The following is a 13564-nucleotide window of genomic DNA, read 5'->3' as shown; positions in this document are numbered from 1 at the left end:
GTAAACAAATGATCTGATTGTCTCAAATCAGTGACGCCTTTTCCGTATTTAATAGAATTGCAGCGCCAACGTTTGCGAATGTGCCCTGAAAAAAAATCATCATAGATTGGCCATGGGTCCGGTCCGAATCCGGACCGCGGTCCGCCATTTGGTGATTCCTGGTGTAGTGGTAGACTCGCCCGAGTTGTGTGCGGGCAGCGTGGGTTCACTTCCCACTCAGTGACGGTGTATATGTCTTCCCTGTAACTGGCTGGCGACCAGTTCAGTGCGCCTTTCGCCCGTAGTCAGCTGGGATAGGCTCCAGCACCCTCCCGCGACCCTGTACAGGATAAGCGGTGTGGATAATGACATGACATGATATATATATATATATATCCATCCATCCATCTTCTGCACCGCTTCTCCTCACTAGGGTCGCAGGGGGTGCTGGAGCCTATCCCAGCTATCTTCGGGCAGTAGGCGGGGGACACCCTGAACTGGTTGCCAGCCAATTGCAGGGCACACAGAGACGAACAACCATCCACGCTCACACTCATACCTCGGGGCAATTTAGAGTGTTCAATCGGCCAGTCATGCATGTTTTTGGAATGTGGGAGGAAACCGGAGGACCCGGAGGAAACCCACACAAGCACGGGGAGAACATGCAAACTCCACACAGGATGGCCAGAGCTGGGATCGAACCCACGCCCGATGCCGTCTCTCACTGTGAGGCCATATATATACAGTGAAACCCCGCTACTTCGCGGTTCACCTTTCGCGGGTTCAGTGCTTCGCGGGTCTAAAAAATATTCGGGGGCATTGTAGTTTCGCCGAGCGGCACAAGGGGGCGCTGAAGCGGTTAGACGGCCGGCGTGCGCCGAAGAGGAGAGTGGACGAAGAAGAGCAGGTTCCCCCGGACACGATTGGTGGCGACGTTTCGCGCGGTTCGGACCGTATCAGAGCTCCGGCCGGCGTGCGTGGCAGTTAAGCCGTAGATGAGCACCTTCCCCGGGCACGGGCGGTGCCAAGCGGGCCCTAAGTTTAACCGAATGGAAGCTCCCGAGGAGGAGGGCATGCTCGCGTCACAGTAAGCCGAAGAGGAGCACCTTCCGCCCGGGCACCGGCGGAGCGCGAGGCTGTCAGTTATGAATGAATAAATAAATAAATGAAGAATGCCACCTTTCATTTCACTGTCATGATCCGTGCCTGTCATGCCGCGTGTGTTTTTGTTTTTTCAGCTGTGTGGGCGTTCCTCCAGCGATCGTCTCGCGCCATGCCGTCAGCTGCTGCGAGACGCGCTGATTACACTGACTATATTGTGATTATAATAAATATCTTTGTATCACCACCTTTTTTCCCATGTCTGCGTTTGGAGAGTCCTGTTCAATCCTCCAGCTCTGCTGGAGGATCATAACATTCACAGGGCACACCGGACGGCGTACCAGCAGGTAAAAGTCGAAGTAATTAAATAAATACAAAAAGAAGTAATTGAATAAATACAAAAATAATGGCTGGGGAATAAAAAAATAAGTTTTAATAATAATTTTTTTTGTTATAACATGAATTTCACTCTCTCTCTCTCTACCAGTATATATATATTTATATATATATATATATATATTTTTTTTTTTAAGCATTTTTGAAGGTGTGCCGCTACTTCGTACCTTTATATATTTATATATATATATATATATATATATATATATATATATATATATATATATATATATATATAGGTGCGAAGTATATATATATACGGTGTTTTTTTTTGTCTTTTTTTTTTTTTTTTTTTTTTTGAAGGTGCGACGCTCCTTCGCGGATTTTCAGTTTTCGCGGGTGGTCTCGGGCCCCATTAACCGCGATAACCGGGGGTTCACTGTATATATATATATATATATATATATATATATATATATATAGCGGCTGTCAATTCTAATGATGCAGTTTACGGCCTTCTAAACAAATGTGCTGTTTGGCTGAAGCGGAGATCTATAACACCACTACTAAAATCGTTAATATTTATGGTTACAATGATGTTCTGACCTGTTAGGTCCAATGTGCAGTTACCTAGAATCCACATTACCACTGCTCTTTCCGTTTTTAATGAAAGCAGCACGGGTTTCCGACACGACCCGGATGAAGTATACTATGTTATCCCACAATTCCTTCTGTCGTCGTCCTCTTTCGTACGGCAGCCATGTCAAAGAGAGGTATGAAAAGTGCTGCGTTTAATCTGTATTTATCAAATAATACCAGTTTCCCATCGGATGATATTTTGTAGTTATTTTCCTCCTTATCATTTTTTTGTAGCTGTTATTCGATTTTAATTGTGCCGGTAATATGATTTTTCTTCCTTTTTTGCAGCGGTTGGGATTGAATATGAGTTCTCGCTGTAAACCTCGTGTTTCGGCATTGGTTGAAAGAAAATTCTTTTTAAAGATGCTCAAAATGCTGTGAAAAGAATATTTGTTGCTAAATTAAGTCAATGACATGATTCTAAAATTGCTAATTATTTGTGCTAGCGCATGCTTACATATGATTCTTGCGGGAAACGTGGGGCGCTTCTGCAAATGGCAATGTTTTCAGAAATGTATCGTCCCCTTTCCGAATTATCCCTCCATGATTCTGATCCGCGAAGAACAGTTCTAATTCTGCGCTAAGCAAATCTTGTTTCCGTGGCTTAGAAGTAGATTTCCCCGGCCATTAAAAATGACCAGTTTTAAAGCAAATTTATGTACAAGAAGATTTTTAGAAAATAAATTTATTTTTCACATTTAAGTGACAGAGAAATGAGAATTTATTACTCCCAAATATTAATTGTTTGGCATTCTTCATTTGATTTACCCGTCAGGATCTCAAATGGGTCACTAACGTGTAAACAAAGGAGGTTTCTAAAAAGGCGAAATAATCGATGATTTAGCCCGTGTTATATGTGCTGCAGAACACTAATGTTGTTGTATAAGGCTTATCTGTGCCTTATAATTACAACTTTGTGAACCTTTGGTTTTGACTCGGTAGCACCTTTGTGTTGTCAATCTGCTGCTTGAAGATTTCAACTTTTCACCTGGCCTAGCTGGAGAAACTGCATGTGTTCAAGTGATTTGGAAAGCACAGATATGATCTTTCAATTCTGTGGGTAGGCCCCGCAGACTAAACTTTCTTTGTCAAGTAATTTAAAAGTACCTCTTAAATAAATACATATTTGCCAAATGCATATTTTTACACAGTGAAGTCTTGATTGTATAGTGTGTGCTGAACAAAATGTTTCTCTTTGCAGGACGTGGGGGTTCATCCGGAGCAAAGTTCAGAATCTCATTGGGTCTTCCAGTGGGAGCTGTTATTAACTGTGCTGACAACACTGGTATGTTTGAATGCTTGAAGTAATTATCTAATATAATCAAAATAGAAAATGCCTTAAAGTGCACAAAACTTGGATGGAATAAAGTCAGTGTAAAAAGGAACAAAAACAGCACATAAAGACAATGTTAAAAAAGAAAATTGCTGCTGAGTGCTAAAGTATGGAGTACCTTTACTATATAAAGATCTCAATATGAACTAGAGCTGAAAAGGGCCCTCGCAGCCCGGACAATGTTTGGGTACTGGCACCTTGGGATACTGGTGTACTGTAACTGGAATTCTTGAAAATTAAGTACATTAAAAGCATTTTAATGAAATATAACCCCTGCAAGAGGCCAAAAATGGGGAACATTTTGAAACGAATTAAAATTGAGGGCAACTATTATTTTATTAATTAATTAATTTCTTTAACTTTTACTGGCGATATCAAACAAGTGTGGCATACATACACTCCGTGGGTAAATGTACTCAACAGAAACACACGTCAGGTATTTTGAGGCAATGAGTAGGTCAAATAAGACTCTCCTCTTGGATTTGGAGGGCTCCTCGTCAGGGGCATTGTCTGTGGATGGGGCTTCTCTTTGATGAAAACTGTCCTCTCAGCGTCATCCAAACCCGTCTTGTTCGGGGGCTCCTGGGTGTGTTTGTCAACGGCGCGTCCTTGCAGCTCGTCGGGCCGGTCCTACATGGACAGCCGAGTGGTCGGGTTGGAGAGGTATTCCCCACTTTTAACTGAACAAATGACAGGTAGGCCAAAAAGCGCCAAACTTCCTGCAAAATCCCTATCGGCGTGCATGCGCACTAGGCATTGGTAGGGAGACGTCTCCACGGTTTGGAAGGAATTTCAGAACACAGACTGCGGGTGACAGCGCAACATTTTTACAATCCATTTCCGTCTGTTGGACACCGTCTGCCTCTTGAGAGTTGACACAACTTTAGCGTAACTAAAAGTCTGAAATATAACCAGTCGGGGTTCGTGTGCACATTCTTGCTCTTGTCTGCTTCAACCTGTGTAGGTGGGGAATTGATCGGCACTGTATTTTTGATCATGTGAACACATTAGCTCACGTTTGATGTCAATAAATCCAACATATCGCGCAGAACGCTTTCATACTTTCACAGGTTGTGGTGGAAAAGAGTAGTAATGTGCATTTGAATTTTGGTGGCGATCGGCCGCCGTTTTAGAGAACAGAACAGACCAAGGGAGCAATATTGAAATGCTTTCCTACGTTGTGTGACGTAGACGCAGAGACCGAAAAAAAACAAGCCAAGTTCCAAAAGGTCGTAAATCTCATCGCAGTCTTTTGGGTGGGAGCGTTTTATTACCGATGTCATTTTTACATGCAAACCTATTCTTGAAGTGTCAATGTTAAAATCATAAGTGTCCTTTTAAGTAGGTTTGAATAACAGCGGTCTTGAAAGCTGCTGGTACAGTGCCAGAGGTCATTGATATATTATTACGATGGAAGGTCCTAAAATCATAATTCTTTTAAGTTTGGCTGGGAACCAGTTCAGGGTGTACCAAGCCTACTCCCCGAAGTCAGCTGGGATAGACTTTAGCACAGGGGTAGGCAAACTTTTTGATTGGCGGGCCACAATGGGTTAAAAAATTTGACAGAGGGCCCGGACCAAGAGCAGATAGATGGGAGTGTTTTGTAAACCTCACCTCATTGGAGGAAAAAAATATTTCATTTTTAATGAAAGTAAACAAATGCATGACAACAATATATGTCCGCGAAAAACCACATCTTTTAGAAAATAAAACATTAACAAGGTTTATTCACTTAATTTTTTATAGATTTGGGCCGTAATTTGCCCACGCCTGCTCTAGCTCGTGCGCGACACTCGTGAGAATAAGCAGCTTGGATAATGGATGGAGTTTGCCAGGAAGTGGGTCAAGTTTTGCCTCAATAATCTCATTAAATCCCAGCCATTTCCAGTGGAGCAACTAACTCCTCTCAATCCCAGCATTTTTCTGGATTTTGACTGATTTTGCAAGGCCCACAGAATATTATGCTCAAATGCTAGAAAAGCATAGCTGATATCAAAAGAAAGATTAGACTCGTCTTTCATCAGAAAAAAAGTATATTTCTATCTTTTTCCGTATTTTCGCTGACAACATTTTTAAAAAAGCTTATTTTGGTAAAAATTCCCATTTCAGACAAAAAAAACTGGGAAAAAGAACTTTCGTGAAAAACATTTCAAGTACAACTCTGACTTTTACACTGCTGCTTTTTTCTTTTGTGACAGCTGAAACATCAAAATAATGCCATCCTTCTATAAAATAAAAAAACAGCATGATAAAATGTGTTTTTGATAACAAAATAACAGTTTATTAGCACATAAAAAATATTGAACTGCTGAAATAACTATGTACCAAAGTGCGTGCGTGACACTGTGTGCATGTGTTTGTGTGTATGTGCGTGCTCGCGCGTGACTCCGGTGACGATTCTCTTGTGCTTTGACTCATGTCAGATATTCTTCTGCCAAATTGGGGTCCAAATCCGTCTTTTATTTGTCGACTTCGCTGCGGGAAAACTCCAGCAAAGCTACGCGTGCGCCGTGAGGCAGGCAGAGCCTCTTTTGATGGCTGCTTGCTTTTACGAGGACGAAGCGTCATCCTCTTATCAAAAGCAACTCCATCCCCTTTGTCGTGCACATTGGAAGCGTTTTTCTTTTTTTTTTTTTTTTTTTTCCCAAAAGCACTCCTCTAGGGTAATTTGCTACTTCTAATACTCTCCAATTTGCACACTCTTCTCTAGCGCTCCCCAACCTAACTACAATCTTCTGCAGCGTGATTCCGGCGGGTCTCTTACACCACTGTCACCTCCTGGTCAATTTTTACATGATTTACAAAGCAGAAAGGGCTGATTCTCAGTCAGAAGTTGCGTCAGACCCTTCTGCACACTATGACATAGAAAAGACAAGAAGACCTACTTATACGAAACAACGGAGCAGAATATTCATCGTAAGTTGAGGTGGGGGGGGATTCCAATTTTTCGATGCATTGCGATTCAAACATGGACCAACTAAAATCAATTCACTAAAGTCCACATTTTGATTTAAATATTTTATCAAAGTAATGCATAAAGTTCTAAATAATGTGGAACTAAGAAGCGCGGCGACCGTCATTTCGGAGACGCACACACGCACCGGCAAGCATGGATTACTGCCATCCAGCTCAATGTGAAATCCAAAATGCTCTTTATTTAAAAGCGGATGTATGGAATCGCAACAGTGGAAGAGAACTGGAGTTAATGGCACGTTATATGTAAGCGTCGCGCTAAAATAAAATGCTTAGGTTATACAACAAACACGAGTAGTCATGGAAGTCAATTCCACCCTATGGAGTCTGGGAGACGGCTGCCTTTTGTTGATTGCATTGTACTCTGGTTGAAGAGGTAATTCCAACCAGATTCCCCTTTTTACAGGTTGTCGTTTTGGGGACTAAGAGACACGTTTGTGTTTTGGTAGAAGTCGTCTTGAGCATACTTTAGTTACTACAAAGTTTTAACCCATAAAGAGTAGTTTGTTACCCTGCTAAACTTGTTCATGTCCTGTTAATGTCCCCAATTTAATTTTGCTGGTCTTTGTTCATAAGGAGCAAAGAATCTTTATCTCATCTCCGTCAAGGGCATCAAAGGGCGTCTCAACCGTCTGCCTGCTGCCGGAGTAGGTGACATGGTGATGGCGACAGTCAAAAAAGGCAAGCCTGAGCTCAGAAAGAAGGGTGAGTTAAAATTAAATCATGGTACCAATACACTTGGTGTTTTTGTTTTGTTTTAAATGTATTTTAGTTTTCTAACTAGATTGGATACCAGTTTGCTAAATAAGTAATTACATCCTTGGTCCTGAAATTTTCACCTTTTGAAGCGCATTTTGTCAGTTGCTGTCGACTACAAATGGCATCAATCACCGCTCATGTGACTTTAGCAAGCTGCCCCGTGATTGGTCATGACGCGATCCCTGATTGTATCATGTAATTTTCAGTTGACAGCAAGTGGCAAAATATGATCATTAACTCATTTAATCCCATCCATTTTTACTGGAGCTTCTCCCCTCAATCCCAGTGGTTTCCTGGATTTTGGCTAGTTTTGCAAGGCTCACAGAATATTTTTCAAATGCTATAAAAACATGGAGCCTACCAAAACAGAGTACTCTCATCAGAAAAAAAATAAAATAATTTTCTACCTGGCAACGTTAGAAAATTGCTCAATTTCATTAAAATTCCAATTCCTTACAAAAACGCGGAGAAAGAGCCTTTTATGAAAACAAAACATTTCAAGCACCACCGTGACTTAACACAACTGTTTAGGGCCAAGCAGGCCCCTATTGTGTCTGTAGGAATTCTTCTTCTTCGTCTTATTATTTTTTCAGATTCTTTGACCGTATTTTTGATGTGCTAAATATGCACAAAAACTTGCCAGACTTTGCACGCTCATTGGGCCTGGCAAAGACTTTAATATTTTAAAATCGGCATAAACGATGCAAACAAAATGGCTGTGTAGTGCCACCTAGAGTGGGAAAATTAAAACCAATCCCGGTATGTTCGACCTAGGCCTACGAAAATTGGCAGACTAAATTGAACAGGAAGTGAGTTATGAATTTTGGAAAGTCCAATTTTGGCCTATTTTTGCACATTTACAGGGTCATTGTTTTGCACCCTGATCCTAGAGGTTTCATCCGATTGACTTCAAACTTTAGCTGTGCCATCTTAGACCTGAGACAACAACAGGGCGATATTTTTTGTTTGAGAAATACTATATGACAGGCACGGAGCATCAAAGTCTGCATTTCATATTTCCTTCACCACAAAGGAAGGAAATGCTTAATAACTCACCTGCCCAAGCTCCAAGAAATCACAAATTTCACATGCATCTATAAAGGGACTTGAAGACATTCATATCTTAATATTCTCTTGTACATATTGCGCCACCAAGTGGTGAGTAGATATTGTTTTTGTGTGTTACTCTTCTGTTGTTGAACTAATCCAACTGCAAATTTGTTTGAACAATACAAAACAATGCAATTTTATTTATATAGCGCATTTCACAACAGCTGGAGCTGTAACAAAGCGCATTCCATTTGCCGTCAAATAAATTAGCTGGTAATTAGAACACAAATTAAAACAGTCTCAAGACTATCTCAATCGCCGTCAAATATTGAGACCATGGGTGTGTTCATTACGGTGCCACAAAATCAGATTATTACCCCTGACAATAAAAGCTGCTGTAACATGACCCAGATGATCTCAAAAATTTTCATTTGATTGTAATCCAGCTCTGCACACATTTACAAATTATATTTCAACAAGTGGTAGCGCCCCATACTGGATGAAGAAAATAAGATATTTTCTTTGTTTTTCTCCAAGCAGGTTAACCTACCGCATATTTGCTTGGAAGAGTATTTAGTCCTCCGTGATCATAAAACACAAAGTTTGACATTTTTCACAAAAAGTTGTTACCGTGGCTTCTAGGATGTAAGGATTCATCAAAAATCGATTTAATATCAATATATTCTGCTCAAAATACGCATCAATATAACGTGCCAGTAACATACCCATTCTGTTCTGTACATAAACGGCGACTATTTCTTAGTAACATTGCTGTACCGTGCAAATCTACTGCAAGGCCTCTACCTGCACATTTTAAGGGAAAAAATGAAAAGTAAAAAATAAATAAGAAATATTAAATCTTACAGTCAATATTAATATTCTTCAGAAAGTCGCATTAGAAGCATAATCTGTCACAACGACGGCCTTTTTCCTGTCAATCTACCACTCGTCCACTGCTCTCTGTAGTATTTCTGCGATGTGCGCACCAGTGTGGGTTTCATGCATTTCACAGGTATGGAGCACATATAATTTGAGTTCCCAATCGCTGATTTATTTGATTTAATATTTAATCTATCATGATTTAATCGATATATTTCATTAAATTATTTGTTATATTGCACTGAAGAGGGGAGCTCTCCAATCTTGTACACTGATCACAATGACAAAGCGCATTCTGATGAAATGCGCGGTGATGGTGATAAGAGTGTGGCATTTGATGTCCATCCATCGCATGTAAGACCCACTCGTTCTGAGGTCTTGAGTGTATTCATTACTTGAGCCCTGGTCTCCTCGTATAAAGCTGGAATTGATATCTGTGAAATGTTTTCAACTGGGTATTTGGTAGCGTAGCTCTAGATGCACATCATGGAGCGAAAACAAATTCTCAACTACGCTATACGGGCGGAGATCCTTGCAAATATACACAGAGATGCTGTGCGTAATAGACGTTGGCAGAATTAAAAGAAAGTTTTGCACACCCCTAGTGATCACTTCATATCAGTTGTTTTATTTTTCATGTACACTGGGTCATAAGATTGCATTTAATTTAAATTTGAAGCATATTTTATGTATAATTGTGTGTATGAAAATGCATTTTTTTAAAACCCCGAATGTTTTACATTTCATACTAATGTACATGTTCTTTGTACATAGACGACTGATCATGTCAATAAAATAATTGTTCAATAGCTAAACTGAATTTATTAAAAAGTATAATTTGGACACCTATTATTGTGTAGACCTAGAAAATCAGTACCCGGTGGTGCAAATATTATTGATGAGATGATAAATATTTAATATACATTTGTAGGGATGCAACTATTCACCCAAGCCCTGATTCAATTAGATTTTCAGTTCCCGGTTTCGATTCGATATATATATATTTTTTTAAATGCTCCCACGCTTGTTGCTGTGCGCTCAGTTGATGGTGCAGTGATCCACAAACGAAATGCGTATTGTTTAGCGCAAGCATCTAAATGTTTCATGCATTTTGAATGGAACAAAAACTATACACTATGCCGAGTTACACTATTATAAAACTACCTATAAATACTAAAAGAAATACATTTTTTTGTATAGAAGGGACTGAAATCATATGAATAAAATTGAGGAAATGCACCGTACTAAAGGAAACTAGAATCATTACTTGAATTGATTTTTTTATTTTTTTTTATTTTATTTAACCTGAATACAAAATGTTTTGCTTACATAGTATGCGTAATAGCTGCACATTCAAAATGTTGGATATGCCTAGAAAATAAGAGAGAGAGAGTGAAAGAGAAATCTCGACAGTGATGCATATCAAGGAATTCGGAAGTAACATTGCTCAGCAAAACAATGAACCCATTTTTCCCAATAATTTTTTTGCACTATAAATAGTATATTCTAATGACGTAGATGTTATATTTTATTGTTGTGTGTTGCCATCAATGGCTTGTGGCAAATGTGTCATGTTGTGTTGTACTGTACTGCTGAAATTTCCGACTTCAGAAACACGCGGAGGGCGGTCAAAATGAGCACTTTTGTGCTCTGTTTCCATGTCAATCACGCGTAAATTAAAACTATGTTTTGGGTTTTATTACTCGTGAGTTCGCTGGCTAACGCACAGTAGATGCTACATTTTGTTAGCGTACCACAACAGGCCTGTTCGTAGTAGATGCTACATTTTGTTAGCGTACCACAACAGGCCTGTTCGTGCTAACTACAGCTGGCTATGTCAGGAATGATGTTGCTATGAAACGGAGGTTTACGTCGTTTTAAGTAGCGTGCAGTTGTTTATAGCACAGACTTGAGACAGCGCCGTTGCGAATCGATTCCTTTATTTATTTTTTTTTTTTTTCGATGCACATTTTGAGCAGATTATATCAATATTAGATCGATTTTCGATGAATCTTTACATCCCTATACATTTGACATCGAACCTCTTCGTCATGACGACGTCACCCGTTTACGTGTTCCGTTCTGAGAGCGCCTGCTAAATTGCAAATGTAGCCGTCATCTTACTTTATGTCTTCATTCGTATTGATTGAAATACAACATTTCTGTTAATAGCTGCTGGCTCTCCAACCTAACGGTCTAACCAGTTCAAAGTCGACTGTACACCTAAGCACTTATTTTGGGTCGAATTTGTATTTCACTTTAGCAATTGGCACACTTGGTGACCCCTTGTTTGCCTCCTCGTTTAAAATGCTGCTTGTTAGTGGGCTCGTTTATTTGTCATCACGCAGCTCGTTGCTGCTGCTGTGCACGGACTTGCATATAGTACAAATAAAGTCCATACTGCAGCAGCGCACGATAGCTTAGTGGCGAGCACTCAAGCAGCGGTGAAAGAAACTATTTTGGGGCGCACGATAAGCAACTTTTTTTGTTTGTTTTACGCCGTGACCTGCTTCATGAACGTCGGCACGAACCGCAGCTTCGATGATCTCAAAAACGCGTGGTCTGTTGCGATTTCGGTCCCAAAATGATCAATTGTTCAGCCCAAGACTGCACTGCGATCCCTGTCTCTGTACTCTGTATGAGGAGCGTCTCCCAACCATGGTTAGGCGTCAAGCAGGAACAGTTTAACACTACACATGCACGTGCCACTTTCGCCAATACCTTCCTGATTGAGTACAATCATATGCAACGCCTAATCCTCTATGTCCCTTTGTTTTATGAAGGCAAACCGTGCGCGGCATTGCTCCAGTGACATGCTCACAGACTAGCACTAGCTCGAGCTTTGACGGTGCACGGAAAGAAGAGTATATTCGGACAGGAACGATTTAATGAATGACATTTTCCTCCATTAAAGTAGTAAATGAATTACTTTATCAACCAAAGGCAACAGACCTGTCAGGAGGCAAAAATCCAGCAAACACGATCTCCTTCGGGACACAAGACACAACTGCCTCCAATGTGGGCAGGTGTCATAATAAGGACCTTTTTCACCAAACTACACATAAGAAGATACATTACCAATAATGTTATACAATGATAAGGCTTCACCTCGTATTTCCCCTCAGCGTACGGCTCGCTGTGGTCGAAGCATGATACCACTGTTGATATCGGGACAATACTGGTTGGTACTTGTCGATACCGAAACCAGATTTTACGGCAGTGTCATATATAATAGTGCAACTCGGCATAGTGTATAGTTTTTGGTTCCATTCAAAATGCACGAAACATTCCACGCTTGCAATACATCAATACATATTTCCTTTGTGGATCGCTGCAGTATCACACAAGTGCCCATTGACAAGCGTGGCAGCAATTTAAATAGAGAAATAAAATATTGAATCAAGATCGTGAACTGAAAATCAAATCGCGGTCTGAGTGAATCGTTAAATCCCCAGTGGCAACATTGTTTTGCCAATAAAACACTGGTTTTGGGGTTCTAAGTATGGGCGAAAACTTAAGTTCTGCACACAAATCGGGCCTGGCAAAAATCTAGATTTTATTTGTTGTAAAAGTTGAAAAAAATTGCTTTTTTTTTTTTTTTTAAAGCAGGCCTGCTTGTGCGACTAGGGATGTATAGATTCATTGAAAATCTATTTAATCACGGTATAGTCTGTTTAAAATATGCATCAATAAAAAAAAATTGAATCTATTCACAACGCCGGTGTCTCATGTCTGTGCTGTAAACAAACTGCACACCTACGCTACTTAATACGATGTAAACTTCCCTTTCATAGCAACACAGCAGTGATAAACGAGCATTTATAAAGGAAAAAACGTTGCGGCTGACGCCTGATTTAATTTACGACAGCGACTGTCATTCCTGACATAGCCAGCTGTAGTTAGCACGCACAGGCTACCGTGTGTGTTTAATGGAAAGTTGCAAGTGTTGTCCTGATGTGGTACACTCAGATAATGTAGCATCTACTGTGCAATCTGGCGGCATTAATCGGCAAACTCGCGTGTATTGAAAACCAAAACATAGTTTTTATTTACACGTGATTGACATCGAAACAGCAAGACCACAAAGTGCTAACTTGCGACCACGCACTGCGTCTTGCGTTTATGGAGTCAGAAATTTCATGACCCAAAGTACAACAGGATGTATTTGGCACGAGCCATTGACGGCAACACCCGACAATAAAGCATAACATACTTGGGTCATTAGAATAGACTAATTTATAGTGCTAAAAATATTGGGGGAAATGGGTAAACACTTGTTTTGCTGAGCATTATTTCTGTGTTTTATGATATGCATCACGCTTGAGATTTCTCTTACTCTCCCTCTCTCTTTTTCTCTTTTTTTAAGGCACATACCACATTTTGAATGTGCAGATATTATGCATACGAGATAAATAAAACAATGTTTTGTATTCAGGTTGAATAAGAAAAAAATAAAAAAAATCAATTCAAGTGATTTTTAGTTTTTTTTGGCACGGTGCATTTCCTCAATTTTAT

The 13564-nt window shown here is 40.1% G+C and overlaps 1 protein-coding gene across 1 annotated transcript in view; it reads left to right on the top strand.

Moving 5' to 3' along the window:
- The first annotated feature begins 2060 nt into the window (after nt 1–2060).
- Nucleotides 2061–13564, top strand: part of LOC148323079 (large ribosomal subunit protein uL14) — a 21011-nt gene continuing 9507 nt past the window's right edge. Inside the window, exons 1-3 of the mRNA XM_088316687.1 lie at nt 2061–2189; nt 3257–3340; nt 6938–7066. Of these exons, the coding sequence (XP_088172813.1) occupies nt 2177–2189; nt 3257–3340; nt 6938–7066 (226 nt within the window). The 5' untranslated portion in view covers nt 2061–2176. The remainder of the gene's footprint in view (nt 2190–3256; nt 3341–6937; nt 7067–13564) is intronic.

The sequence above is a fragment of the Idiotropiscis lumnitzeri genome, chromosome 15 (assembly GCF_059441095.1).
Source record: "Idiotropiscis lumnitzeri isolate Australia: NSW breed Sydney's pygmy pipehorse chromosome 15, RoL_Ilum_1.0, whole genome shotgun sequence".
In the NCBI taxonomy this organism is placed as follows: domain Eukaryota; kingdom Metazoa; phylum Chordata; class Actinopteri; order Syngnathiformes; family Syngnathidae; genus Idiotropiscis; species Idiotropiscis lumnitzeri.
The sequence above is the reverse complement of the archived record's forward strand: the minus strand, read 5'-3'. Positions and strand labels throughout refer to the sequence as shown.